Source organism: Phocoena sinus, chromosome 8 (assembly GCF_008692025.1).
Source record: "Phocoena sinus isolate mPhoSin1 chromosome 8, mPhoSin1.pri, whole genome shotgun sequence".
Classification (NCBI taxonomy): domain Eukaryota; kingdom Metazoa; phylum Chordata; class Mammalia; order Artiodactyla; family Phocoenidae; genus Phocoena; species Phocoena sinus.
In genome coordinates, this window is record NC_045770.1 from 100691635 (window position 1) to 100719558 (window position 27924).

The 27924-nt window shown below is 62.7% G+C and overlaps 1 protein-coding gene across 1 annotated transcript; it reads left to right on the plus strand.

The window, feature by feature from the left end:
* Positions 1-26982, plus strand: DAGLA (diacylglycerol lipase alpha). The gene is given in 21 exon segments (XM_032641869.1): positions 1-24; positions 26-96; positions 509-720; positions 2089-2190; positions 3022-3164; positions 3988-3994; positions 7005-7081; positions 8977-9111; positions 9711-9788; positions 11722-11846; positions 15516-15669; positions 16243-16326; positions 16441-16518; positions 16991-17071; positions 17917-18059; positions 18380-18448; positions 18786-18858; positions 20073-20269; positions 21082-21211; positions 21710-21897; positions 23354-26982. Coding segments are annotated over 21 exon segments (3123 nt in total). The 3' UTR covers positions 24306-26982.
* The last annotated feature ends 942 nt before the right edge of the window (positions 26983-27924 follow it).

The following is a 27924-nucleotide window of genomic DNA, read 5'->3' on the forward strand; positions in this document are numbered from 1 at the left end:
ATGCCCGGGATCGTGGTGTTCCGGCCGGCGCTGGTCTGTGGGCAGCGATGACCTCGTCCTGCCAGCCATCTTCCTCTTCCTCCTCCATACCACCTGGTGAGTCCTCGGGGCCACGCCACAGGCCTGGAAGGAGGCCTGCTGGCCATCTGTCCCCAACCCTGTTGTATTCCCAGCTCCCCGGAGTTTGGTGCTGAAACGGCTACGCCTTTAGGGCAATACCCCCGTGGAGCCCAGAGAACCCCGCCTGGCCACCGCCGGACCCTGACCCCAGCACTGGGCGGAGCCACTGTGCTGTCTGCCCACGGCTGGTGGCTGGGCTCCCTGCTCTCGCTCCCCTGTCCCTGGATGCCCGTGTCCCTCAGAGGTACTTGCTGCCAAGGTAGACAGGGGTCCTGCTCCCAGAGCAGTGAAGCCCTCCACCCCGCGTCCAGGCCGCGTGCGGCTGCCCGCCAGAGGCCGTGGGAGGTGCGTGGGCCGCCCGGCCCCTCTCATGTGCACGTTCCCCCAGGTTTGTGATCCTGTCCGTGGTGCTCTTCGGCCTGGTCTACAACCCGAACGAGGCCTGCTCCCTGAACCTGGTGGACCACGGCCGCGGTTACCTGGGCATTTTGCTGAGCTGCATGATCGCTGAGATGGCCATCATCTGGCTAAGCATGCGCGGCGGCATCCTCCACACGGAGCCCCGCGAATCCATGCAGTACGTGCTCTACGTGCGCCTGGGTAAGGGCCCCCCGCCGAGGGTGAGGGGGCCGCTCCGGCCCACCCCCACCCCCACCCTCCTCCTGGGCCCAGCGTTCCTTCGGCCACACACGATGGGCTGGGCCCTGTGCCGGCACCAGGACCAGCAGCGAACAGGCAGACTTACTGGGCCCGGTTCTGGACCGGGGGTGGGCAGACTGCGGCCTGAGGGCCAAGCGCAGCCCGCCGTCTGTTTTTTAAATAAAGTTTTATTGGAACCCAGCCACACTCACTCATTTAGTACTTATTGCCTCTGGCTGCTTTTGCACGACCACAGCAGAGCCGAGAAGTTGTGACGGACCTCATGACCCACAACATCTAAAAATGTTATTTATTCTGTGGCCCTTTACAGAAAAAGGTTGCCGACCGCTGCTCCGTCTAGGCTGTGCGTATCTCTAAAGCTGCTTTGTGACCCTTCCCCAAACAGCCCCCCACCCTCCCAGGGAAGCCCCTCAGGGGCCTGGACCGGCTCCCGGAGGACCCGCCTGTCTCCTCTTCCTTGGGCTCGGGTCCCAGCCGCCTCTCCCAGTCACTCCTGGTGGATACTCCTGTGCTTCTGTGGTCTATGCTAAGTCCTCTTCCCGTGTTAATCAGGGAGTAGCCATTGTTGGCCTCATTTTGCAGATGAGGAATCTGGGGCCCGGGGAGGTTACTTTGCTCTCTTAAGGTCACATGGCTAGTAAGCATATGAGTGTCAGAGCTGAGATTTGAACCCAAGTTGTCTGGCTCTAAAGCCTGGGCTCTTGGCTGCCACACTGGGATGGCTGTAGAGCTGGGGCTTCCGATGCTGCCCCCTGGGGGGCCGTCAATTCTCCCACCTGCCCCCCTAACCCCATCTCAGCCCTGGGCCCACTGCTCTGGTCTAGGCAGGGCACCCTGGGCAGCTGGCTGCCGGGGCCCCTTCCCTCTCCTGCCTCAAGTACCAGAGGCCTCCTCCTGGGAATAGCAGTTTCCATGAAATGAACACCCCGTCACCCAGTTCTCACAGCCCTGTACCGTGGACCTCGTCACCCCCATTTTACAGACGAGGAAACGGAGGCTCAGAGAGATTAGGTAACTTGCCTAAGATGCGTCTGATCCCAGAGTTCATGGATAGAGTTCTAATTCCTGAACGAACAGAGAAACGCCTCCTTTGCAGTCACCTTCTCAGGGGGACGTCGGGGCCTGAGGGCACATGAGTAGAACCGGTGGTGGGACAGCCGCACTCCCTGGGCCCTCTGCGCCACGAGGCCTGCGTGGCAGGGGCGGCTAGTCTACTGCCGAGCTGGCCGGGCGTCCTGTGGCAAGAGGAGCCGGGCCCGGGTTCCAGGGCCTCCCCGTCCTTCAGCTGGGGCCCTGCTCTCCTCGCAGCCATCCTGGTGATCGAGTTCATCTACGCCATCGTGGGCATCGTCTGGCTCACTCAGTACTACACCTCCTGCAATGACCTCACTGCCAAAAACGTTACGCTCGGTATGTTGGTTGGCCCAGGGGTGGAGGGGCCGGGGCCAGCCCTAACCCTAACCCTAACCCTAACCCTGGCATGGAGGGCACAGGGCCAGGTTAGACAGGGCAGCCCCGGGATGGAGGGGACGGGGCCAGCCCTAACCCTAACCCTAACCCTAACCCTAACCCTGGCGTGGAGGGCACAGGGCCAGGTTAGACAGGGCAGCCCCGGGATGGAGGGGACGGGGCCAGCCCTAACCCTAACCCTAACCCTGGCGTGGAGGGCACAGGGCCAGGTTAGACAGGGCAGCCCCGGGATGGAGGGGACGGGGCCAGCCCTAACCCTAACCCTAACCCTGGCATGGAGGGCACAGGGCCAGGTTAGACAGGGCAGCCCCGGGATGGAGGGGACGGGGCCAGCCCTAACCCTAACCCTAACCCTGGCGTGGAGGGCACAAGGCCAGGTTAGACAGGGCAGCCCTGGGGTGGAGGGGACAGGTCAGGTTAGAGAATAGGAAGCTCAGGCACCGTGAGAGGGAAACAGTTTCCATGAGGACGGAAGGCAGTCTGCCGTACCCCCTTGGGGAACCCTGGGTCTCGGGGGCAGCAGCAGGCACAGCGCTGCCCAGGGCTCCAGAAACCCACGCAGCTGTCTGCTCGTGCCAAGGATGGGCCTTGGGGTCACGGCTCAGCCAGGGGGGACGGCTGTGTGGCCAGAGGCTAGGGCCAGGGCCTTTGGAGCCTTGCTCTTGGGCCCCAGAAGCAGTTGGGGGTAGGGAGGCTGCAGTGTCCCTTCTTCAGAGCCAGAGAGGTGTCCCCAGCACCATGACCCTTGGCTTCCCACGGCCGCCTCCACAGGGATGGTCGTCTGCAACTGGGTGGTCATCCTGAGCGTCTGTATCACCGTCCTCTGCGTCTTCGACCCCACGGGCCGCACCTTTGTCAAGCTGAGGGCCACCAAGAGGAGGCAGCGCAACCTGCGGACCTACAACCTGCGGTCAGTGGGCCAGGCGGGCGGGCGTCCCCCGCGGGGTTTGCTGACGGTGGACAGAGGCCGGCCCCACGCCTCTCTCCCGGCGTCTAAACCTGTGTGAGCCCCGGGCGCCGGCCAAAGGCTAACCTCAGGTTCCTGGTCTGTAAAGTGGAACCTCAGTAATTCCTGCCTCGTGCTCTGCTGTGAGGTTTAACCGAGTGATTAACACCGTGCTCATGGGAGGTTCGTGCTCAGTAAATGGTAGCCACTGTCACCATCTCCAGCGCTAACAACACGAGAGTAATGGCGGGAAGCGCTCGGACGGCGAGCCAAGAATTGCATGCGTTAACTTACAGTAACTCGCCGAGGTAGCTGTTAGCATCATCCCCGTAATAGAGAGGAAGAAACAGAGGCACAGAGAGCTTATGTGAGTTGTCTGAGGTGACACAGCTGGTAAATGGTGGGGCTGGGGTCAAGCCTAGGCAGCCTGGCTTTAGAGCCCTTGCTCTTAAGCACTAGGCGAGGCTGCCTCTAGGATTAAGGGGGCTGGAGGAGGTTAACCAAGGAAGGCTTCCTGGAGGGGAGATGTTTTGCACAGTGTTTTGGAGAAGCGGGGGAGGCCGTGCCATGGCAGAGAAAATGCGGGAGGACGTCCAGGCACATTCACAGGGTTCCTGTTTATTGAAAGAAAAAGAGAGGGGAGTGCTTCCAGGGTGGGTCACAGTGACTCCTATATACTGAGCTTCTGTTCTGCATTAGGCCCTGCACTGAGCCCCTTCCGCCATCAGTCTGTTTGATCCTTTTGCCAACCCTGGTGCGGTTGTGACAGATGAGGGGTCCAAGTCCCAGAGCGGGCAGGTCACTTGCCCCAGGTCAGGCTGGTGGGGAGTGGAACTGGCACTCCATCCCCAGCCCAGGGCAGCAGGGTCAAGAGCCCTCAGCCAGGGGAGTGTGCTGCCCAGGCCCCCAACCCACCGTACCCTCACACACCTCTGTGTCCCAGCTCCCCTGGGCCCTCCGCGTCAGCTCGGCACTATAGCCAGAGCCTCACCCGTGCCTGGGCTGGCCACCTCCCAGCCCCAAATGCCAGGTTTCGGAGCCAAGGCCCCGGAGCCTGTTGTTCCTCCGGGTGCAGCTGGCCACGACCACCAGTACCATTCTACTCATTCCAAGCACATGCCCCCAGCTGGCCTGGTTTCTGGGCTCCTGGGGCCCTGGGGAAAAAACTCTCCCCTCCCCAACTCTGGGTAATTGCCTTTGGGGCCCAGGGCAACCAACGCCTTTTCAGTTGGGAGTTGTCGGTGGCTGTCGTCAGAATTAGAAAGTTCCAGCGGTGCCAGGCCCTGTGCGGGTAGTGAGAGTCCTCAGGCTTACAGGTCCCCACCTGTTGTGGTTTGTCCAACTCTCGAGCGGGCTTGGGAGGGCAGCCCAGGCCACAGCTGGGTGGCTGTGACCACCTCTCAGGCTCTTCCCCACTCGCCCTCCCTCTGCTCTGAAACCAACAGACAGTTTTTCTAACAGGGCCGTTTTCAAGCCTGCTGACCCTTCATCCGCTTCCAGGTTTGGGGCTGTGCACAAGCCCTACTGCCTCACACCAACGGGTTATTTTAGTCTCTGGGAGTCAGGGAGGTGTTTAAGTCCTTTGCTCTTTCTCCTTCCAGTGAAATCTGCTGGGGTTTGGGGTGGGTTCTTCCCACCACTGCTTCCTAGAAGCCTGACCTTGGATCTTTGCGGAAGGAGTGTCTGCCCTCCCTTCGCTTTAGTGAGCCCCAGGGCGGGGGATGCTGGATCCATGAACTTGCTGTCCAGACTTTTTTTTTAATTAATTAATTTATTTTTGGCTGCATTGGGTCTTCGTTGCTGCGCATGGGCTTTCTATATTTGCAGTGAGCGGGGGCTACTCTTCATTGCGGTGCACAGGCTTCTCGTTGCGGTGGCTTCTCGTTGCAGAGCACGGGCTCTAGGTGCGCAGGCTTCAATAGTTGTGGCATGCGGGCTCAGTAGTTGTGGTTCACGGGTCCTAGAGCACAGGCTCAGTAGTTGTGGTTCACGGGTCCTAGAGCTCGGGCTCAGTAGTTGTGGCTCACGGGCTTAGTTGCTCCACAGCATGTGGGATCTTCCCGGACCAGGGTTCGAACCCGTTCGTGCCCTGCATTGGCAGGCGGATTCTTAACCACTGTGCCACCAGAAAAGCCCACTTTCTTTGCAGATTGAGTGTGTCTCTGCCTGTCTTGGTCTATGTAGCCTAACTGATGCTTTATGCCAAATGTGTCATTGGCTCCATCTTCCCCCTGGTGGGCATAAAGGGTACTGCAGTAGAGTATACAGCACTTAACATCTGCCGGAGGGAAGGGAGGAAATTCTCTTCGAAGTTTAAAAAGCCAATTTGGTTAGAAAGGGTTAAAGAACGTGATGCTCTGGGAACTCAGCTTGGCCAGCATGCTGTCCTTTCATCAAGTCCCCAGTAGGGGGGACGTTGGCTTAGGATGTGAGGCTGCCCAAGTCCCTTAGGGCTGGCAGGTCCCAGAAATAGCAAATCCCTTGCACCGTTTCCTAACCCCCTCCTGTAGCCCCTGGAAGGCTCTGTGGCTTTCCCTGTCCTTGTGTGCCCATGGCCTGTGGAACCAGGGTTGGGGAGCAGGAAGCGGCCCTTAGTTGCAAAGAGGAGCCGAGAGGCAGGGGAGGGGGGGACCCGGTCTGTCCACTCCTGATGGATGCTAGGTGCTTTGCAGGCACCAGGGCCACCCCGTGTCTGCCCCTCCTGACCACCCAGCGCCAGGCTCTGAAGGAGCTGAGGGGAGGGCAACATGTCACAAAAAGCAAGCCAGCCCGTCGTGCTCAGTCTGGAAATTTACTTTTTTTTTTTTTTTTTTTTCCGGTTACGCGGGCCTCTCACCAATTGCAGCCCCTCCCATTGCGGAGCACAGGCTCCGGATCGCGCAGGCCCAGCAGCCATGGCTCATGGGCCCCAGCCGCTCCGCGGCATGTGGATTCTTTCCGGACCGGGGCACGAACCTGCGTCCCCTGCACCGGCGGGCAGACTCCCAACCACTGTGCACACAGGGACAGCCCTGGAAATTTACATTTTTAATATTGGATCTGTTATCTTTATGCTCAAAACACACCGACTTCTGGGCACCCAGCATTGGAAGGGTCTCCGTGGATAATCGGTCAATAGCTCTCCCTTTGGGTGCAGACTCCTGGGTACCCTGACTCCCCATCAGAGCAGCCAGACCCATTGGGGCTGGGGTTGAGGGTGGAACAGACAGGGGCCAGCCGTGCAGATGAAAGGCAGGGGCCCTCTCCCCTCTAATGTAACAGATCCAAGGAGTTGAAGAATGCAGAGCCTCATTCAGCCCCTTAAACTTCCCCAAGTACAGACAATGTGAGAAATCCTTTCTGAGAGAGGAAACAGGTCTCTCCGGCAGGTCTGCTCCAGGCCAGGAAACAAGTCGGCAGAGAGGCCAGCACCCTGCCACCATCTCCCAGGGCTCTTGATTTGAGCTTTTGGAGTGGACCGCAGGGCAGCCCCCAGTTCGGGCTGTCCAGCTCTGAAGCCCCCAGAGTGTGCTGTTGTCAGTCTGCCAGAAGTTGGGAGCGTAGGCCCTGGCCTTGGCCAACAGTGCACCATCTTAGGCCATCAGGAGCCCCCCAGGGAGAGCCCTGCTGGCTGATAGCCAGGTCACTGGCCGGCCAGCCTTGGCCGGACCCAGGCCTATTCTCCCCTAGACCCTCCTACTGGGGAGCCCTTTGCTGGGGTCCTGGGAAACCGGCTGTCCTGTTTCTGTAATGTCTGGGCCCAGCTCTCTGGTCGGGCCCTCTGACCTCACACATACCAAACTCTCCCCCACTGCAGGCACCGCTTAAGAAGAGGGTCAGGCCACCAGCTGGTCGCGCCGGCTCAAAGTGTTCCTCTGCTGTACTCGGACGAAGGACTCCCAGTCAGTTAATGTACTGGGAAGTCGCCGTCCTGGGGCTCACATCCTGCTGTCGGCGACCTCAGGAGGCTTCCCTCCGCCAGCTCTGCCTGGGTGGGGCAGGAGTGAGGTGACGGCCTGCTCCTAAGAGGACCTGTTACTATTCACTGAAGGACTCCCTCCAGCATGTGAGACAGCCAAACCCCTTGCTTGTCAAGGAGACAGAAACACGTGAAGACCTTTTATCCGCCCCCTTGGAACTCCAAGAGTCTAGTTTAGGAGAAGAGATACTCAAATATCAGGGCAACCCGAAGACAGAAAAGCAGCATCTCAGCAGCTGCAGGTCCTCTGGAAGATCCGTCCCCGATGTGCACTGTTAGCCTTCCGCCACGCCCAGGGCGCTGCGGGTCAGTGGTGGGTGGCCCCCGGGTGGGGAGGGGAGGCAGGGCCCTTAGGGGTCATCTAGTCCCACCCTTCGTTTTGCAGATCAGGCAGCTGAGGCCCAGAGAGGTGGAGTGACTTACTCAGCATTGCACAGCTAGTTAGTGGCAGAGCAGGGTGAGATCAGGAGACCACTCCTCCCCAAGCCAGACAGCAGGTGCCCTGCATGGAAGCCCCCGGAAGCCTTGAGTGGCTCCTACCCACTAGCAGCCCCTGGTGAGCCGTGGAGTGAGTAATCAAGCGTAAGAAAGTCCCTCCCACCCCCAGAGGTTCCCTGGTGGGTGGGAAGCACCCCCACCCCGGAGCTCTCGGGGGAGTCTGAGGGGTCTCAGCTCAGGGCGTGCAGAGGACACACCCACCCCTCCTGGCAGACAGCTTCAGGGCTGGCGTGGGAGCCTGGGGAAAAAGCAGAACGTCTTTTCTCAGAAAGGCCGGGGCTCCCCAGAACCTAGGTCCCATCAAACACTGACGGCCTGGGGGTCAGGTCAGGTCAGGTCCAGCCCAGAGAACGTTTTGTTCACCTCATGCTGTGTTGCTTGAAAATTTGAATTGGTGGCCAACATTTAAAAATGAGGGGAGTGCAGGGAAAGTTCAGTATTTCTAGATTTGCCCAAAGTGGGCCTCTCAAAGCAGTAGCAGCCTCTGTTTGGCCCCGTCAGGCTTTTGAGTTTGCAGCCCTTGATTTTTCCTCTCTTGCATGTACCACACACTCAAGGGTGAAACCCAGCGAGAGAAAACCAGTTGCCATGAGTTTCTTCCCATCACAGCCTCTCCTGACCAGTTAGGGAAGAGGTTCCAGACTTCAGCTTGTCGTGGGGCAGGGCAGACTGCACTCTGCTGGAAGGGCTGCGTCTGTCTGCCTTGCCTCCCGCCCCCAGGCCCCAAGCATGGCTGTCCTGAGAACAGAGCTGGCAGGACAGCTAGGGGGACCAGTGGCCCCAGGTCACATGCCCCTTCTGCAGGCACATGGTGGGGGTCCCTGAGCCTACAACTGTGGACAGGTCGGGGAGGGGGCCTGAGACCCAGGGCTCCGTACAGCCCTTAGGAGGGCATTCAAGGTCACAGCTGGTGGGAGGTGGGAAGAAACTCAGTGTGGGGAAAGCAGCCAGGAGCTTAGTTTTGGCTCCTCTGCTAGAGAGAAAAGCTGAAGGAGAAACGGGCCAGGCCCAGGCCTTGATTCCTAGTCCTGAGGAAAGAACAGGAAACGGCTCCCGGGGGCATCTGTGCGGGGGTAGACGGTGCCCGGTGAGCGCCGAAGGAGAAGGGTCAGCCGTGTCTGGGACAGCCTCTGCCGGGTCTACAGGGGCCCAGAGCCCAGGACAGGGCCCTCAGGGTCACGGCTGCAGAGGGCCGCATGTGGGGGGCTGGGGGAACTTGCACAGGGGACCCCGAGCAGACACCCAGCCCCGGACATTCACGCCCCGTGTCTCATCCTCTCTCTTGCTCCCCTGCCGCCGCCTCCTGCCTCCCTGGACCTCGTAGGACGCCTACTCGGAAATCGCCTACCTCTTTGCCGAGTTTTTCCGAGACCTGGACATCGTGCCCTCCGACATCATCGCTGGCCTGGTGTTGCTCCGGCAGCGGCAGCGGGCCAAGCGCAGTGCCGTGCTGGACGAGGTGAGCACACGGCCACGCTCAGGCCACCCCCCGCACCGCCCTCCTCCCGGGCCCTCCCTGCCGCCCCTGCTGCCCCCCGGGTTCCACCCACCCTCTTGGCCCGGGAGGCCACCCTTTGACGTTCACTCCCTCCCTTCCCCAGCTCACCCTTCACCACTCATGGCTCTTGCCTGAGTGACTTCCCTCTGCGGGGCCGCAAGGCTGCCTCCAGGGCCCCAGGGGACGTCTAATCACAGGGGCCCAGTGAAGCATCCAGCTCCACGCTCCAGCCTCTGTGCTTGCCTCTCCACCCCACCCCAGCCCACACACCAGTCCTAGTTGGGGTCTCCCGGCATCCCATGCAAAATACGTTTTCTCCCGGCCTGGGCTAGCGACGTCCCAGGGGATTGATGCTTTGGGTGGAAGGGGAGCAACTGGAGATATGAGGAGACCTCAGATCTTGGAAAACTGGCCAGGTCATGGAAGAGCTAGAAACTACATGCCCCTTTGGGCTCTCAGGCCCTGGGGAGGCAGGCAGGGTGCAGAGCTGGGGGCCTGGACCCCTTTCTCAGCCGTGCAGCTGGGCCCGGGGCAGTCACCCTAACGCACCTGTCTTCCAGGCCAACAATGACATCCTGGCCTTCCTGTCTGGGATGCCGGTGACCAGAAACACCAAGTACCTCGACCTCAAGAACTCGGTGAGTCCGAGCCACCCGCCTCCACCCCGTGCCGGCTCCTCTCCCTCTGCCAGGGCGACCCGAGCAGACCACCTGCCCTGGCAGCATTGGGCACACCTGCTCTGCGCGGGTCCCCCCTCAGCCCTCCAGGCGGCCCCCCTTCTCAGTTCACGCCCGCTTCCTCCCGAGTCCCCCCCAGCGGCCCCACCCCCACCCCTGCGTCACGCTGGTTCTACAGAAAAGACCCCTGAATCGGCCTCTCAGTGCTCAGAATGCTTGGTCCTGGCCTCCTGAGATGATAAAGGGCTTCAGGAGGGTGAGCTGTTACTATTATTGCCATGGTTGTTACTGTTACAAAAGGCAGCAGGACACAGCACTTTGGTTTCCAAGCTTTTTTGAGTAGCAGAACCTCTTAAGCGCCTTTAGGAGAAATCCGGTGTGTGTGTCCCAGTAAAGGAGCGCCTCACCCAGGGCTGAAGCTGCAGCCGGAGGGCCGGCCCTGCCCTGCCCCAGAAGCAAACCGATTTAGTGTAGCCGGGGGCTGTGACCTTGAGCGAGTCCCTGACCCCTCTGAGTCTGTTCCTGCAGCAGCAGAAACGGTGCTGGGCCTGCCTTTCACCCAGAGCCCCGGTGGGGAGGGGATGAGCCATCCTGAGCCCCGTTCCCTGCACGGCGCCAGTGGTGCCAGCCGGGACAGCGTTAGAAAGGATTCATCCTTCACAATCTGAATCCCCTGGAAAAGCCTGTTCTCCGTTTGACCCCGCTCCCCAAAATGGGCATTTGTATCCTTTCTTAAAATAGCCTGTCCTCCCTGGTGGCGCAGTGGTTGAGAGTCCGCCTGCCGATGCAGGGGACGCGGGTTCGTGCCCCGGTCCGGGAGGATCCCACATGCCGCGGAGCGGCTGGGCCCGTGAGCCATGGCCGCTGAGCCTGCGCGTCCGGAGCCTGTGCTCCGCAACGGGAGAGGCCGCAACAGTGAGAGGCCCGCGTAACGCAAAAAAAAAAAAAAAAAAAGCCTGTCCATAGCATGTGCCCAGAGCAGCCGTCCCAGCCTCCCGGGGCTGCCCAGGCCCGCTCTCACCATGCCCTCTCTCGCCTGTGGGGGGCAGGGGAGGGGCAGCTGAGCCTCCAGGTGCCAGCGCCCCGCCCTCCTGCCTGAGCCGAAGGGGATACCTCCCTCCTCCAGTGCTTTCCTGGAGAGCAGACACCTCGGGGCCCTGATGAAGGTGCTGTTTATTTCACTTCACAAGATGACTAATCACCCTTTTCACCTTTTACAAGGTGACTAATTCCCTCGAAGTGCAGGAGTCCCCAGTGCCTGGGGCACCCGGGGCACCGGAAGCCGCTTTGCTGGGATACCTGGGCCTCCTTACCTTCCTGCAGCCGGTCAGGCTGATAACCGCCACCGGCCTGAGACACCAGCTTTCAAACCGGCGCCTTTCTCAGAGATCCCAGTCTGCCCAGACGCCCTGACGGTGGGCCACTGGTCTGGTCCCCAGCATGTCCATGTCTCCAGGGCCCGCCCTGCTGCTCTGTGGCCTGGGCAACCCCCTCTGGAGGGTCCGGACCTCTCAGGGTTAAATCCCCCTTCCCGGGGGCCTGATTGCCGAGGTGGGCGATTGTCGCGGTAACCTCCCCCTCTCTTCCCTTTTCGGGAAAATGGGCAAGGAAATCGATCCAGTGCTCTGAGTGCTTTTCTGTCCCCAAATCATTAATTTCTGAGATTGGTGCAATGGGACAGGTCTTAGGAGGATTCGTGCCCTGGTTGCATGGAGATAATTAGGGAAATGCAATTATCTGGAGGAGCTGGTCCTCCAAGGCGGGGGTGGGGGTGGTCTGCAGCCCGTTGGGAGGGCAGCTCCTGCCTCCATCCTCCATCGAGGGGAGCCCATGGGCCCTGAGGCTACAGGCAGGAAGGGCAGGAGGTGACCGCCCTCTGCCTCTTCTCTTCCAGCAAGAGATGCTCCGCTACAAAGAGGTCTGCTACTACATGCTCTTTGCCCTGGCTGCCTACGGGTGGCCCATGTACCTGATGCGGAAGCCGGCCTGTGGCCTCTGCCAGCTGGCCCGGTCCTGCTCGTGAGTATACCGGCCCGTCCCCCCAGCTAGCGGCATGTGCAGAGGGGCTGTGGTCACGATGCCGGGCCTGCCCATGGGGGCCTCTCCCTAAACGGACTGTACCTGCTAGCCTGCCCCCTGTGGCCCGCATTGCTTCTGTTCCGCACCATCTCTGGGCCTCAACCTTTCTAGTTCGGTGTTATCCCTGGATGGGGAAGGGCGTGGGCTTTGGAATCACACGGTATCAGGTTTGAATCCACGCTTTGTCACTGGCAGCCTTGGGCAAGTCGGTCTACCCCTGCAAGCCTCAGTTTCCTTATCTGTAAAATGGGGATGTTTGAGAGGACGAAATGAGACGTTGCCCAGCATCTAGCTGTGCGCTTACCCCTGTCCCATCTCTCTCCCTGCCCCCTCAACTACTCCCCTCTGCCCACATCTTCCTTCTCCCGGCTCCCTTCCTGTGCTCTGCCTTTCTGGAAGAAAGGCCTTTCCCGGTTGAGCCCCAATCCATAGAAGCCTCTGGAAGGGCAGCAAGAAGGCCCTTTGTGAAAGGCTCCAGCCCTCTTCACAAGGAGTTGGCAAGGCCTCAGCCGGGGTGCCGCCCTTAGCCCACTGCCGGGGGCCGGGGTGGGCTCTGCTTTCCTAAGTGGGCCAGAGGAGGGCTCGGCTCCACGAGGGCCCCTCCCCTTCTTTGGTGTCTCCATGCTCTGCCCAGGCCGGGCAGAAGGAGGACAGCTCCCTGGGCTCCCTGTTCTGGAAAGGCTGGCACGCTGGGCGGGCAGCTTCTGTTCCACGACACTACCGCCCTCGGGGCACAAGTAGCCACTCCCTCCTTCAGCGTCCTTTTCCCAGAAAGCTGGGGGGCTCTCAGGCTTGTTCTCACCATCCCCCAGCGACTGACACAGCTGACCAGGGCATCCCCACGCCCCTCCCCGTCTTTGCCAGCCCGCACACTGCTTTTCCCCCCCAGCATCCTCGGGAGCCCCTGCAGCGGCTGAGAGGCTTCTCCAAATGAGCACTGGGCCAGGAGTCCTGAGACCTGGGCTCTGACAGCCCTGCTCCATTTCTCACTGGCAGAGTGGGGACGTCATTTGTACAGGCAGTGTTCGTCCTGCCCACCTGTGGGGTATTTCAGAAGCCAGGGAGTCACTGGCAGCCTGGGCACTTGGGGGGCTCTGCAGACAGGAGCGAGGCTGTACTTGCAGCAGCTTCTCAATGCTGCGGGGAGAGGGAGCAGAAGGACCTCAGACCCCGTGAGGGCTCCGTGAGAGCCCGGTGCCCTGGGGGGCGGAGAAGAGGCAGGCCTGGAGTCCCGGCCTGCAGCCAAGGGTGTCAGGATGGAGGCCAGAGGGCCGGGCTCCCTTTTCTGAGTCCCAGCCTGTCCACAGCAGCCCAGAGTCCCAGCACTGGCTGGAGGAAGGAGGGCAGCCCACCTGCCTCAGGCCCAGGCCCTTCACCTGGAGTGGTCCTGCCGTCCCACACAGAGCATGGCAGGCCATGCCTGTCTATGGCCCCGCCACCCTGGGGACACCCCACTCGGCTCCAGCCCTGCCCTGGACGTGTGGTCAGTCTCCTGTGGGCAGGAGAGGCCCTGCATGGGCCAAGCGGGTCCTCAGGCTCCCAGGACCTTTGAGCCCCTCAGCACCCCAGCCTCCTCTAGGCGGGAGTGCTGGCCTCGACGGTGCCGCGGGACCCTCCCTTCCAGGCTGCTGGCCCCGCTGCTCTCATCGGTTCCCCTGGCCCTCAGGTCACTGACTCAGGGGCAGCCTTCTCCCTGGAGAGAGGGGGCGTCACCATTTATTGGGTCCCTATCGTATGCCAGGTGCTTCCTGCATCTTGGGCCTTTGATCTCACCCCAGCCTTGTAAAGTAGCTATGGGCACCTGCCCACCAGGCCCTCGCAGTCAGGAAGGGCCTCCAGAGCCAGGGTTCAAGCCCAGGCCTCTGTCTCCGAAGACTACGTACGCTTGGGCAGCTACCTGCTCGGTGCTAGAGGGCGGGGCTGAGGTTGGAGAGGGGCCACAGCTGCCTGAAAGCGGGAGCCTGGCCCACAGGCCCAGACCTGTCCCCACTTGGCCCAGCAGTGGCGGGTGAGGGGTGTGGGGGTCTCCCAGAGTAAATGGAGACGGTTGCCCACCCCAGGCCTGGTTGCTTCCGAGACTTGGCTCGACCCTGGGTTTTCTCAGTGAGGCCTCTTCCCATTGAGGGGTATGTATCAGTCCCTCAGGCCCTGCTCGAGTGAAGACAAACCTCTGTGCACCACCAAGATCTAGGATTCTCAGCCGTCAAGCCAAGAAAGCAGGCAGACAGAGGTCACATGCTCTCAGGGCTCCGGGGCCCCATCTGTTGGGTGCTGGCCCCCTCTGGTGGCCCGAGGAGCCGCTGCACCCGAGCTGGGTGCCCAGCTCAGCCGCTCACCCGTTCATTTTGGGGAATCCTGCTACGTGCCTGGTGCTGTTTTTGGTGCTGGGCACGTAACTGTGAACCAGGCAGAGCAAACCCTGCCCTGTGGAGCCCACCGCCTGGTGGCAAGGCACAGACAAGGAAATGCAGCCCATTGGAGCACGTCAGTGTTTTGGAGAAAAATTAGGCTGTCTGTGCTGTCAGGCTTGGCAGGGGCGAGCTATGTCAGGTGAGGTGGCCCAGGCGGCGGACCTCCCGTAGCATAACGTTTGAGCAGAGGCCTGAAGGACTGAGGGATCTGGCCACACAGAAACCACGAGAAGAATGTTCCAGGCAGAGGGAACCACGGTGCAAAGAGGCTGAGGCAGGAATATGGCCAACGCATCCGAGGGGAGTCGCAGGCAACAGGCCAGAGGACCAGGGCCAGATGGGGCAGGGCCCTCGGCCCTTGCCAGGACTCTGGCCTTTATACCGGACAGGAAGGGCCGCATCGGAGGGCGTTGAGTGCAGTGATGTGGCTTGACGTATATCTTAAAGGGTCACTCTGGCAGCCATGTTGAGAACGTAAGGGGCGAGTATAAATGAGGGAGACCAGTCAGGAGGCCCCTGTGACACTCCAAGGCAGGGATAAGGTGGCTTGGAGCAGGGTAGGGGGTGGCGGTGAGGGCAAGCGTTCGGAGTCCAGGTCTGAATTTGAAGGCAGAGCTAGCGGACGTGCTGACGGACTGGTGTGGGATGTGAGGTGGGGTGAGGACCCGATGGCGCCGAGCGTGGGGCTGAGCTGCGGAGCACAGGGGGCGGGGCCTCGGGGACTGGGGCCCGGAAAGGTTGCAATCCTGTGGGACATCTGGGAGGAGGTGTTGCACAGGCAGTTGAATGTGAGCAGGTCTCTGGGGCTTATTGGCACGTAGGTGGTATTTAAAGCCCAAGACTGGATGAGGCCCCAGGAGCGAGTGTCGCTGGAGAGAAGAGGAGCTCCAGGGCTGACCTCTGGGTCCTCAGTGAGAGGACGAGTACAAGGAGGCTGCCCCGAGGGAGAAGCAGCCCAGGAGAGAGGGTGCCTCCAGCCGAATGGGGAGAGCGTCTCAAGGGGGAGGGCGAGTCCCACTGGGTCTTGTGCTGCCGAGAGGCCGAGTAAGATGAGGGCTGGGCCCGGCCCGGGCCGGTGGAGCTTTGCAGGGGAGGCCTTGGAGAGGGGGTACGGCTGCAAGAACCAGTTCCAGAGAGTATGGGGGAGACCGCTGCTCCGTCGGGGTCCCTGGCTCTGAGCCCTCTGCCACCCGCCCAGGTGCTGCTTGTGTCCCGCACGGCCCCGGTTTGCCCCTGGAGTGACCATCGAGGAAGACAACTGCTGCGGCTGCAACGCCATCGCCATCCGGCGCCACTTCCTGGACGAGAACATGACCGCGGTGGACATCGTCTACACCTCCTGCCATGATGCGGTGAGGGACTGGGGCGGGCTTGCCAGGCTGGTGCAGCGTCCCCCCAGCCTCGGTCCTCCACAGGCCGCAGGAGGCAAGCAGCGCTGCGGCCTGGAGAGTGTACACTGTCCACCTCAGCGGCAGGAGCCCTTGGCTTGGCCGAAGCCTCCAGGCCTCCCCTCGCTGGGCAGACCAGAGATGGGCCGCCTCCTTCTCCCCACGTCCTGGCCTGCATCCGCTCTGGGGCTAGGAAGTGGACCCCAACCCCGCACCCGGCACTGGGGCTTCCTGGCCCCAGCCTTTGGGGGAAGGAATTGAGAGGGAAGAAGCCGGAGGCACTGGGGAGGGGGCAGCCCCTCAGGACTGAGCAGGCAGGGCGGCAGCACTCAGGGCGCCCCTGTCAGCGGAATTAGGAAGGCCGGGTAGGCTGTGTGCCAGGTTGGGAGGGACCTACTGTGGCCCTTGCAGGCGTCAGGGGCCCAGTGGCCAGTGGAGCCAGATTCCCGGGCCCTGAAGGAGACCGGCTTCAGTCACTTCCCCAAATCTGCCTCCACCCTGGGGGCCGTTCAGGCTCATGAGCCGCCCTTCTCCTAGGTCTATGAAACCCCCTTCTACGTGGCAGTGGACCACGACAAGAAGAAGGTGGTGATCAGTATCCGGGGAACCCTGTCCCCCAAGGTACGCTGCCCAGTGACCCAGCCCACCCCGTGGACCCCCTCACAGCCCCCGAGGGTGCCCGCCTCCTTTTTCCTGTTCTCAGTCCCGCCCCTCACCGTCCTCTCTCCCCACAAGGACGCCCTGACAGACCTGACCGGTGACGCCGAGCGCCTCCCTGTGGAGGGGCACCATGGCACCTGGCTGGGACACAAGGTACCCCTCCTCGTGGGCTCCCCTGGCGGCCCCTGGCCTTCTCCTCTCCGCTGCCAGCACGCAGGCCTGTCCTGTTGGGGTGGGGGCTCCTCCGGGGTCACTGGGCTCACCAGGAGAGACTGGTCAGAGAGGTGCGGATTCGCCTGGAAAGTCCACTGCCCCACACTTGCCAGGACCCCCACAGCCCTGCCCGACGCAGATCCTGTCCCACAAGAGCTCAAGGAGGCAACTGGGAAGAGATCTCACTGGTTCCTATTAGGCACACCGTCCCTCTGAGCCTCAGTTTTCTCATCTGTGAAATGGAAATGATGTGATTAAGTGTCCACCAGCGCCCCCAGCCAGCTTGTCATGAGGACCAAAGGGGGAAATGGCAGGGACAGGGTTAGTGAGCTTCACATCCCTGTGGTTTTGCTGGTCCCTGACAGGCCTCCCTCCCTCCCTGTGACGCCCACCTCTGTTCCTCCTCACCCAGGGAATGGTCCTCTCGGCTGAGTACATCAAAAAGAAGCTGGAGCAGGAGATGGTCCTGTCCCAGGCCTTCGGGCGAGACCTGGTGAGGCGTTTTCCATGCCATGAGCCCTTGCCACACCCAGCTCGCCCTCCCCCAGGGCAACAGACTGGGGACAGGACAGGTGAATGATGGAGCCTCCCCTGCAGGCCAGGCTCCTACACTCTCCTTCCATCCCTGGCTCCCAGCCCCTCCTCACTTGCTCAGTCCCTCCCACCCTCTCTGGCCCTTTCTTCTTTTGTACCAGCTTCTCTTGAACACCCCTGCTCAGCCCCACGCAGTTGTGAGCACCCGCTCGGTGCCAGGCCCTGGAGGCTAAAGATGGCTCAGTTCTGGGGCTTCCAAAATGTCGAGCAGAATGAACATAGAAGATAATTGCAGAACAGATAGAAGGGGTGCTGCTCTGGTTGAGGGCGATCTGGGCCTGCCCACTGCCCACTCCTCCCTGTGCAGGCAGGCAGCTCCTGAGGTGCTCCTAACTGCCCTCCCCAAAGCCAAGCAGTCCCTGGCCTCAGGAGACCCCAGTCTAGTGGTTGGGGCACAGGGATGGGAGCAGGTGACCAAACGATTATAATAGAGTGTAATCATTATATTTAAAGGTCTATCCCAGGTGCAGATGCAGTATCTAGGAGGGAGCAAGCCTCTCCTGGAAAATCAGGAAGGGCTTCTCCAAGGAGGTAACCTCTGTGCAAGGTTTTGAAGGATGAATAGGAGTTTGTTATATAGTCTCCCCAAGAAGTTGCTCTGTGGAGGCCTAGCTTGGCCCTTCCTCTGCCCCAGCAGCCACAGCACAGACATGATCCCAGGACTCTGGGAAGCCCCCTCTGCCTCCCTGGTGTCAGCTTGGCAGGCAGCGGGGCAGGACTCTCAGGGCTTCTCTCGGTCCCCAGGGCCGCGGAACCAAACACTACGGCCTGATAGTGGTGGGCCACTCCCTGGGCGCAGGCACCGCTGCCATCCTCTCCTTCCTCCTGCGACCCCAGTACCCGACCCTCAAGTGCTTTGCCTACTCCCCGCCAGGGGGCCTGCTGAGGTGAGCAGTCTGGGGCCTCAGACTTGGCTGGGGGCGACTGGTGGACAGCGCTGGGAGCTGGCTCGGTCAGGGGGCTGGACTGGGCAGTCTGGGTTCCAATCATAAGGGAACCTGGGAACGGCCTGGAGAGTGGAGGCGGGGGTTCTGGCAAAAGCCAGGTGGACCCTGGGATCTAGCCCCAGCAAAGCCTTGCCGACGGGATAGGCGGGCAGGGAGCAGGCAGCCCCGCTCCCCAGAGGGTCTTGGAGTGCTGGAGCCAAGCCCGCTCGGGAACACCGCGCCCCTCCCCTGCCTTGGCACCCCCTCGGCTTCCCTTGCAGCGAGGACGCCATGGAGTATTCCAAGGAGTTTGTGACAGCTGTGGTCCTGGGCAAAGACCTTGTCCCCAGGCAAGTCGCTCCCTCTCTCCACCTGCCTGGCCTGGGCTGTTCTGCCACCTCGGGGCCTCACCCAGGTGCCCCGTCTCTCTCACTCAAATTCCCACCTCCTCGAGGGACCCCCCAGAATCCCCCCAACTCAGGTGTCCAGGGTGAGAGGGCAAGGTCGGCCCGCCCTGCCCGGCCTCCCCTTCCTGGCTGGGCCCTGCCGAGCTGCAGGCCCCTCACCCACACCGTGACCCTGATGGCCTGGTCTGCTTGTTCCCGGGAGCCCTGCTGCCCCTCACCCCGCTCGTCTCCCCGTCCTGGGCCAGCTCGGGCTGACGCCCCGACTGGCTTCCTTCTCCAGGATCGGCCTCTCCCAGCTGGAAGGCTTCCGCAGACAGCTCCTGGATGTCCTGCAGCGAAGCACCAAGCCCAAAGTGAGCTCACTCCCCTCCCTGCCGCCGGGGCACCCTGGGCTCTGGGCTCCCCGTTTGTCTTCTGCCCCACCTGTCCCTCGGCCCCCTGCCACGTGAGGCCAGGCTGGGGTATGGTTGATGTCGTGGGCACCTCAGGCCATCAGGCCCTCAGCGTCTCCGAGCTCACGCCGTCCGCCCCCTGCCTGTCCTTGTGCAGATGGGGGAACGGAGGCCCGGGGTGGGCCAGGGACTTGCTTTTGCTCACACAGCAAGTCGTAACGCAGTCAGGACTGGAACCGAGGGCTCCTGAGTCCTGACTCCTGTGTCACAGAGCTGCCTGCAGTCGGGACACAGCAGTCCCGAGGTCAGTGCTCCGAGTGTGACGGGAAGGCCTCCTCCAAAGCCCACTGCGATCCCCAGGCTCAGGGAGGCTGGAGGTCGCCGGGTTAGGGGCTCTGGGGGCAGTTGGTTCCGGTCTTCCCTGCGGCTGAGAGGAGAGGACCAGCCCTCCCTAACCTCTCCTCAGGCCTGCTGAGGACACTGGGGGCTCTTCCTGTAACATGGCCTTCAGCGTTCCAGGCTGGGGGTGGGCACGCTGCAGCCAGGCGCCCTGAGGCGGGCAGGGGGTGGCCGGCCAGGCCCAGCAGGGCCTCTGTGCCCCCAGGCCCGCCCTCACCCCATTCACCCTCTCAGCCCAGTTGGGACTGTTCCCAGCCTCGGTGCCCGTGACCATCTGGCAGGCAGGGCACCAGGTGCCGGGGTGAGCAGGCAACCAAGGCACAGGAGGAGCTAAGGACATGGAACTGCTCCACTCAGACCCAGTCCTGGGTGCTCGTCAGGCCCAGGAGGCAAGTGGCGGGGAGCCGCCCCCGATGTGGCCGGGCCTGGTGGGTGCAGCTGGACTGAGCTTCAGGGTCTGTTCTGCCTCTGACTTATGCGATGACCTAGAACAAGTCCCCTCCCCTCGCTGGACCTGTTTCCCCTCCGCTAGATAAGCGGCTGACTAGTGTTGCAGCCCTGAAGTTCAGCCATTCCATGTCATCTGTCCTTGGCACCTTTTTGGCCATCGTGGCCGCTGGACACCTCAGCCCCCACCTCTCCACTGGGCGTTGCCCTTCCCTCTGCCCCACGGCCATCCCGGCTCCCCACCGTCACCTGTGAGCTCTCCTGAGCACCCCCTGCCCACCCGGGCAGCGCCACTCAGCTCCATCCCCCTCTTCTCCCTGTCCCCACAGTGGCGAATCATTGTAGGGGCCACAAAATGCATCCCCAAGTCGGAGCTGCCCGAGGAGCTGGAGGTGACCACCCTGGCCAGCACGCGGCTCTGGACCCACCCCAGTGACCTGACCATCGCCCTGTCTGCCAGCACCCCTCTCTACCCCCCCGGCCGCATCATCCACGTGGTCCACAACCACCCAGCGGAACAGTGCTGGTAGGTGCTGCCCGCGCCCGGTCAGCTAGGAGGTGGCGGCAGCCAGGGCAGGGGAGTGGAGGGTGGGGCCAGCCTTCATTCTGTCACCCTTGGGGCGTAGGTGCAGAGGCTGGTGACGGTGGCCCAGGGCGCCCACAGCAGGGTTGCCCCCGCCTCGGGCCCTGGAAGTGCAACGACAGGCCAGTCCAGAGCAGGACTCCAGGCTCCTCTCTTGACGGTCCCAGTCTTCATCCCCAGTGTCACCCTTCCCTAGTGTCCCCCAGGACAGCTGTCCCCACTCACATCCATTTAAAAGCAGACGCCCTGGAGGGTCACCCTAAAGCCCTGGCCAAGCTCACGCCTCAGTTGTCACTTGGCATCGCGGCTGGGATGAGTTGGCGGACAGCTGGCAGGGGCAGGAGAGAGACCAGGAGAGGGCGGGTACGCCGACCTCTCCAACCTCACCCCCGACCCCTTCCTGCACTCTCAGAGGGTTGGGCTGCCTCCTCAACAAACAAACGGCTTGCGAGCCGGGACCCTCCCTGGGGTGGAGCAGATATGGCCCAGGCCACAGGCAGGTGACAGCTCAAGGTCAGGCTTTCCAGCTCCACGTGGCATAAATGTTCCTGGCTGCGGAGGGCTGGTGGCGAGGGTTGAGGTGAGGCAGGAGCGAGGAGCCCGGGGACACAGCCCTGCTGGTCCAGCCGGGCAGGGCGTCTCCAAGGCCCCCCCATCCCCACCAAGCCAGGGCAGAGAGCAGGGCCAGGGGCCTGGGGGCCGAGGCCAGGCTGCCCCCTGCCCGCCCGCTTCCCTCTGGCCCCTGTGCCCCTCAGCTGCTGCGAGCAAGAGGAGCCCACGTACTTCGCCATCTGGGGCGACAACAAGGCCTTCAACGAGGTGATCATCTCGCCGGCCATGCTGCACGAGCACCTCCCCTACGTGGTCATGGAGGGGCTCAACAAGGTGAGCCCCACGGTGCCTGGCTGGCCGGGTCTCCGTCCCCGTGTTACACACAAGGGTGCGACGCTCCCTGGACACTCAGTGGGCCAGGGAGCCCACTCGTGTCCTGGGCTCCACACCACCGTGTGGTCCCGCGGTGGGTAGGGGGTAGGAGACACCCAGGAACCTGTCCCTGAGGCAGGCTGAGCTCAAACCCTGAAGGCCACCTGGCACTTGGCGGACGCATGGCCAAGCAGGGGCAGCCTTGGCCATTGCCCGGCCATGGAAGGGCCGACCACCGTGTAGGAAAAGTCCAACCTGTCCCATCTGTGGGGTGGGCGTGGCACAATCACAGGGCCTGGCCCCGACCTTCCCGGAGGAGCCGGGCCCCGTGTGGGGAGGAGAGCAGGCCCGGCTGACCCCATGAAGCTCTGCTGGGCCTGAGAGGCCTGGCCTGCTGCCCCGCCTCCACACGTGATTGGCACCCCTCCGCCGCCACCAGCTTCCCCGTCCTGTCCCCAGGTGCTGGAGAACTACAACAAGGGGAAGACGGCCCTGCTCTCTGCTGCGAAGGTCATGGTGAGCCCCACGGAGGTGGACCTGACTCCGGAGCTCATCTTCCAGCAGCAGCCACTGCCCACAGGACCACCCGTGCCCGCCGGCCTGGCCCTGGGACTGCCCGCCGCAGACCACCGAAACAGCAGTGTCAGGTCAGCGGCGCCGCCCCGCAGCCCCGCCCCAGAGGGTGTGTGCCGTGGCCACGCGCGTGCTTTCAGCGCACAAATGCTCGTGCACGTGTGGATTCTGTGGACACGCCAGGCCCTCGTACGTTCACGCCACTCTGTACACGTGCACGGGAGGGATTGAACTTGCCTCCGCTGCTCGGGGTCTCTCCTGCTGTGCCCCCACTGCCCCCCAGCCTGCCACCACTGAAGCCCATGCGGGCTCGTAGGCATCTAGGGACCCCTGAGCACAAACACACAGATTCCCTCATAGCTGCTTAGACCCAAACAGATGGACGCCCATGCACTTACACACACACACATGTTAAAGCTTACACGTGTGTATACATGTGTTCACAAATAGTAGCTCTAAGTGCACAGAGCCCCATACAGACCGACTCACGTATGGAACACACACCAAGACAGAGGCCAAGACGCTTGGACACAAGGACACGCTTGTGTGGGCAGCCATGTGTGTAAATGATGGATGCACCTGTACCCAGACCCAGCCCCTCAGATACATGGGCCGACTGACATACAGACGCCTAATATGCATGCTGCACGCAGAAACACAGGCGTGTACACGCTTCCAGACGCAAACACACCCCACATTCACACGCACCCTTTTGGGGGTTGGGCTCTGAGGCCGTGGCTCCTGGGGTGGGTGGGGACCCTCCTGCCTCTCTGGGACCCTTCCCGCCCAGGTCCTGGGTCCAGGTTACAGATCTGGCCTAGAGGCTGCTAAAGAAGGTGGTGACTGCTTCTTGGCCCTTGGTGGGGACACCTGGACTTCTCTCCCTATCTCACAAGCATTTCCCATAGCGGCTGCATGACCACATGGGGGAGCCAGTGTCCGTTCGCAGTTGCAGTGACTGCTGCGTCCCCGACCCTGGCCCTTCACTCACTCCCTGCAGGCCAGTGTACGGAGACAAGGGGCTCCAGGGCCCCATCCAGCAGAGGGCTACACCCCATGGGAGAGGCGGGAGGAACCCCCGGGTGAGGAAGGAAGTGATAGGAGCTCAGGAAGGGGCCCGGGGGGGGGGGGGGGGGGCGGTGCTGGCCCGGGGGTGGGGTTGAACCCAGCGGGGCGGCTCTGGGCCATGCTCTCTCCCTCCCTACCTTCCCTCCTTCCCTCTCTACCCTTCCACCTCTGCCTCCAGTGACCTGGGGCAGCCAACCTCTCTGGGCCTCAGTCTCCAGGTGGGTACAGCGATGTCGGTGCAGTGATGGGCACCAGTGCAGGCCCCTGGCCCCCTCTCCCCAGCTCAGCCCTGCATCAACTCTCTTGTCTTCTATCTTGGGGTCTGGTTTTTAAAAAGGAGGGTTCCCTGTCCCCAGACTGTTCAACCACTTTCCCCTCCTCCCCCTCCCCAAGCTCCCTCCCGCTGGGGAACTAGGGGTGGGCCCCCGCCCCGCTGAGTCTCACCCCTCCCTGACCCCTCAGGAGCAAGTCCCAGTCTGAGATGAGCCTGGAGGGCTTCTCGGAGGGGCAGCTGCTGTCCCCTGTGGCCGCGGCAGCCCGCCAGGACCCAGTGGAGCTGCTGCTGCTGTCCACCCAGGAGCGGCTGGCGGCCGAGCTGCAAGCGCGGCGGGCGCCGCTGGCCACCATGGAGAGCCTCTCGGACACGGAGTCGCTGTACAGCTTCGACTCGCGCCGCTCCTCCGGCTTCCGCAGCATCCGCGGCTCGCCCAGCCTCCACGCCGTGCTGGAGCGCGACGAGGGCCACCTCTTCTACATCGACCCCGCCATCCCCGAGGAGAACCCATCCCTGAGCTCGCGCACCGAGCTGCTGGCGGCCGACAGCCTGTCCAAACACTCGCAGGACACGCAGCCCCTGGAGGCCACCCTGGGCAGCGGGGGCATCACCCCCGAGCGGCCCCCCAGCGCAGCCGCCCACGATGAGCTGGAAGAAGGGGGTGGCGGCGGGGCAGCACCCCGCAGCGGGGAGCTGGCGCTGCACGACGGGCGCCTGGGGGACTCGCCCAGCCCTCAGGTGCTGGAGTTCGCAGAGTTCATCGACAGCCTCTTCAACCTGGACAGCAAGAGCAGCTCTTTCCAGGACCTCTACTGCATGGTGGTGCCCGAGAGCCCCACCAGCGACTACGCCGAGGGCCCAAAGTCCCCCAGCCAGCAAGAGATCCTGCTCCGCGCCCAGTTCGAGCCCAACCTGGTGCCCAAGCCCCCAAGGCTCTTCGCTGGCTCGGCCGACCCTTCCTCGGGCATCTCGTTGTCGCCCTCCTTCCCACTCAGCTCCTCGGGCGAGCTCATGGACCTGACGCCCACGGGCCTCAGCAGCCAGGAGTGTCTGGCAGTGGACAAGATCCGGACTTCCACCCCCACCGGCCGTGGGGCCAGCCCCGCCAAGCAGGATGACCTGGTCATCTCGGCACGCTAGCACCCCAGGAGCTGCTACCAGCTGAGGCCCGGGCCAGAGTAGGCGGCTCCTCAGGCTTCTGGTGGCTGCCCCCCAGGCCGGGCAGCTTTGAGGAGAGGCCCCCACGGGGCCAGTGTAGCCTCAGGCACTGGGCATTGCTGCTGAGCTGGGGGTCCGCATCCCTACCTCAGCTTTGGAACCCCCAGAGCCAAGGCAGCTGGGATCTGGGCCCTCCAGATAGGGAATGACAGGGAGGGGCGTGGAGCAGGGAGAAGCCGGGGGCAGCCTGCCAGGTGGGCAGGGCGACACTCTGCCCTCTCAGCCTGAGTGCCCCCCACGGGGCCATCCTGGCACCTCCTATTCCGGGACAGGCCATGAGTATGCTGGCTCCCCGTCACTGCCCTCTGGCTGCTCTCCCAGGGTGGAAATGGAGAGCGGCCCCCTCCCCACGGATTCTCATCTGTGGTCCAGGCTGGCATCTGCCCTGGCCACTCCCAGATCTGGTGCCTGCTGGCCAGCCCCCTGGGGTGACCCCCCCCACCAAGGTGGCCCGCAGTGCTGTGTATGTTTACAGAAGCTGCTGGGCTGGACTCAGGATGTGTCCTGGGCTTGCAGGCCCCCTGACCCCCGCTGCAATCACGTGTTTAGTAGCCCCCTTCTGGGCAGGCAGGCACCAGCCTCCACAGGGCCCAAGGCAGCCATGGGGCCTGGAGGGGCCTCCGGGAGGGTGTGGTCAGGGCCGCCCCTTCTCTGCCTGATATCCCTCATGCTGATCCCTCTGTCGATGGGTCCTGGGTGCCCAGGCGTGCCCCATTACTTCCTGGCCTGCCTTCTACCCCCGGGGATCCTGGCCACTCAAAGGGTGGAGGGCACAGGTGTGACCACCCCTGCCTGCAGAGTCAGTGCCCTGGAAGGAAGGAGGGCCCCACCAAACCCCCATTTTGGCCCTGGGCTCTGCAGCCAAACACGCCTCCACTCTGCACAGCTGCCCCTCCCCGCTGGCCTGGGCTCTCTGCTGGGAGGGGGCCTCTCTTCCCTCCCACCCACAATGTCCTGTTGGCACTAAGTGGAGCCAGGCGTGGGGTATTGTGGGAGCCGGCTAGAGACCCGGGAGGGCCAGGGGCCCTGGGGCCATCCCAGTTTAGCCTGAGGCCTCCACAGCCCACACTCGGGAGGGTTCCTTCCCTGCTGGCTTGGAGAAGCGGCGGGGAAGTGGAGCCCCTGCCTGTCCCCAGAGGCAGAGCGGGGAGGGGGCGCATGCCAGCGCGGGGCGTGTGTGTACATGTGCATGAGTGTGAGGAAGGGGCTGCTGGGGCCCCCTCCCCGCCCTCCCCGCCCTCCCCGCCCTGCCCGCCCTGCCCGCTCTGCCTGCCAAGAAAACAGGCAGCAAACATGATGCGCACCGTGCGGCGGGGGCCGCGGGACGAGCTCGGCTTCGGACACGGCCCGTCGCCCTCGTCTCGCCGGCTGCTCTGACCCCTAGTTTGGAAAACTGGTGTGTGCCGAGGCGTTGACCGCCCGCTTGTGCCTTCACTTCCTTGGAGGCAAGGTCCCACGACTCTGGGCCCGCCCATGGCCTCCCTGGGTTGGCTAGGCTCCCCTGACCAAGACCCCCGTCTCGTGATCACTGGTACCTGGGACCCCTGCCCACCCGGACACGTGGGGACAGAGACCTGGGAGCTGGGCCTCCCTCACCCTCTGCGACTCCCAAACCTCATCAGCCCCATCAGGCTTCTGCCCCTGCTGGGCCCACCCCCTTTCCCGCAGAATCAAGACGGAATCAGTGGCTCTTAAAGTTTAAAAAAAAAAGACAAATCATAAATCAGAGTAAAGTTCCAACAAGCACCCCAGCCCGTAGCAGGGAGACTTGGGGTCTGCCTTTTTTTTTTTTTTTTGGCGGTACGCGGGCCTCTCACTGCTGTGGCCTCTCCCGTTGCGGAGCACAGGCTCCGGACGCGCAGGCTCAGCGGCCGTGGCTCACGGGCCCAGCCGCTCCGTGGCATGTGGGATCTTCCCGGACCGGGGCACGAACCCGCGTCCCCTGCATCGGCAGGCGGACTCAACCACTGCGCCACCAGGGAAGCCCAGGGGTCTGGCCTTTTAACTCCTCCTCCACCAGGGTGGGCCTGGGATCTCTGAGGGGGCGTGGTGCCCACCCATGCCCAGGACTGAGCCATCAGGGACAGACCCCCCCCACCCCCAAGGCTGCAGCCGCACAGGGTTACAGGCTTGGGGCTGGGGCAGGCTCGGACTCAGCCCTGGATGCTCCAGGGTCAGCCCACATCTCACCCGCCCCCTCCCCGCCTCTCCCCTGCAGGATGGGCCTGCTGCGTGTCTCTCCCTTCCTCTGCACACCACACTTGGGGGGTCTGAGCCACCCCCCTCAGCCCAGCTCAGACCGACCCCTACTCTGTCCCCCAGACCTGCAGCACAAGGTCCGTAGGCTGGCCTGTCCTCCCAGGGGCCCGGGCGACCTCCATATGCAATCGGCAGTGAGCAGCTGGGCCCCGCAGACACTCGCGCACTGTACGTGCCATTCTCCCATGACTTTTTTTTGTACTAAGTGTATGAAAGATCCAAACTAATATTGCTGTAAAAAGGAGAGACAAATTAATATAGCTTATTCTATAAATATATCTGTATATAAAAGTTTCTGTATATTGTATAGAGCTGTGTATAAACTGGATGTAGAAGCACACTGGCCGCCTTGAGTGACCTCTCTTCCCCGCAGGTGGGGTGGAGGCTGGGTCTGAGTGGCAGAGTGGCGGGAGGGGACCTCTGAGGTTGGCTGTCACCGCTGTCGATGCCCTGGTCCAGGACCACCCTTTGAGTCGCAGTGAGAGACCAGAAGACCCTCAGAGCCCCATTTGAATGGGCGGCAGCTCCTCGTTGAGCCCTACGTGCATGAGGTACATGCCAGGGGCTCCGTCTGACCTCATTAGGGCCTTGAAAGATGGGACTTCTTAGCCCCTTGGGGGTCTGGGGCTCCTAGAGGGTAAGTAAACCGCCCAAGACCACAGAGGTAGTGATGGGGTACCAGGCAGGTCTGACAGTGCCCGCCCCTTCCCCCCAGTGCGGAGAGCCAGGGTGAGGTGAGGGCACTAAAACTCCCTGGCTGGGTAGCAGTGGAATGCAGAGCCCACTGGAAGTCTTTGCTGAGGGCTTCTGTAGGAGGGTGCGAAAGACCTGGCCAGGCCCAGGGCACTCCAGGGACGCCCTCCCAGCCTGGCCCCAGGACAGGGAGGCCTGGGGAGTGGCTGCAAGGCCACGGTGGGCAGGCAGCTGGGCCTCCAGCCAGCCCCGTGCCCAGGCCTGCCACCTCCTCACAGCAGATGGCGCCGTTCCTCTAGCCAGTCCCAACGGGACCTGCAGCGTGCGGCCCAGGCGCTGACCCAGCCAAGTTGTGACCGGACCTTGACCTTCCCCTCCCCACACTGCCCACCCTCCCAGCCCTGAGTCCGGAGTGGGGAGCTGGAGAGGATGATAGAACAGTTCTGTCTTCACCTAGGCCTCTCTTAACGGAAGAAACGGAGGCTACATGAGGGTGGAAACTTGCTCAAGGTCACTCAAGCCTGGGGACAGATCTAGGACCAGAACCCAGGCCTCCAGGCCAGGACTCCGGCCTCCACCCTCGCCTCAT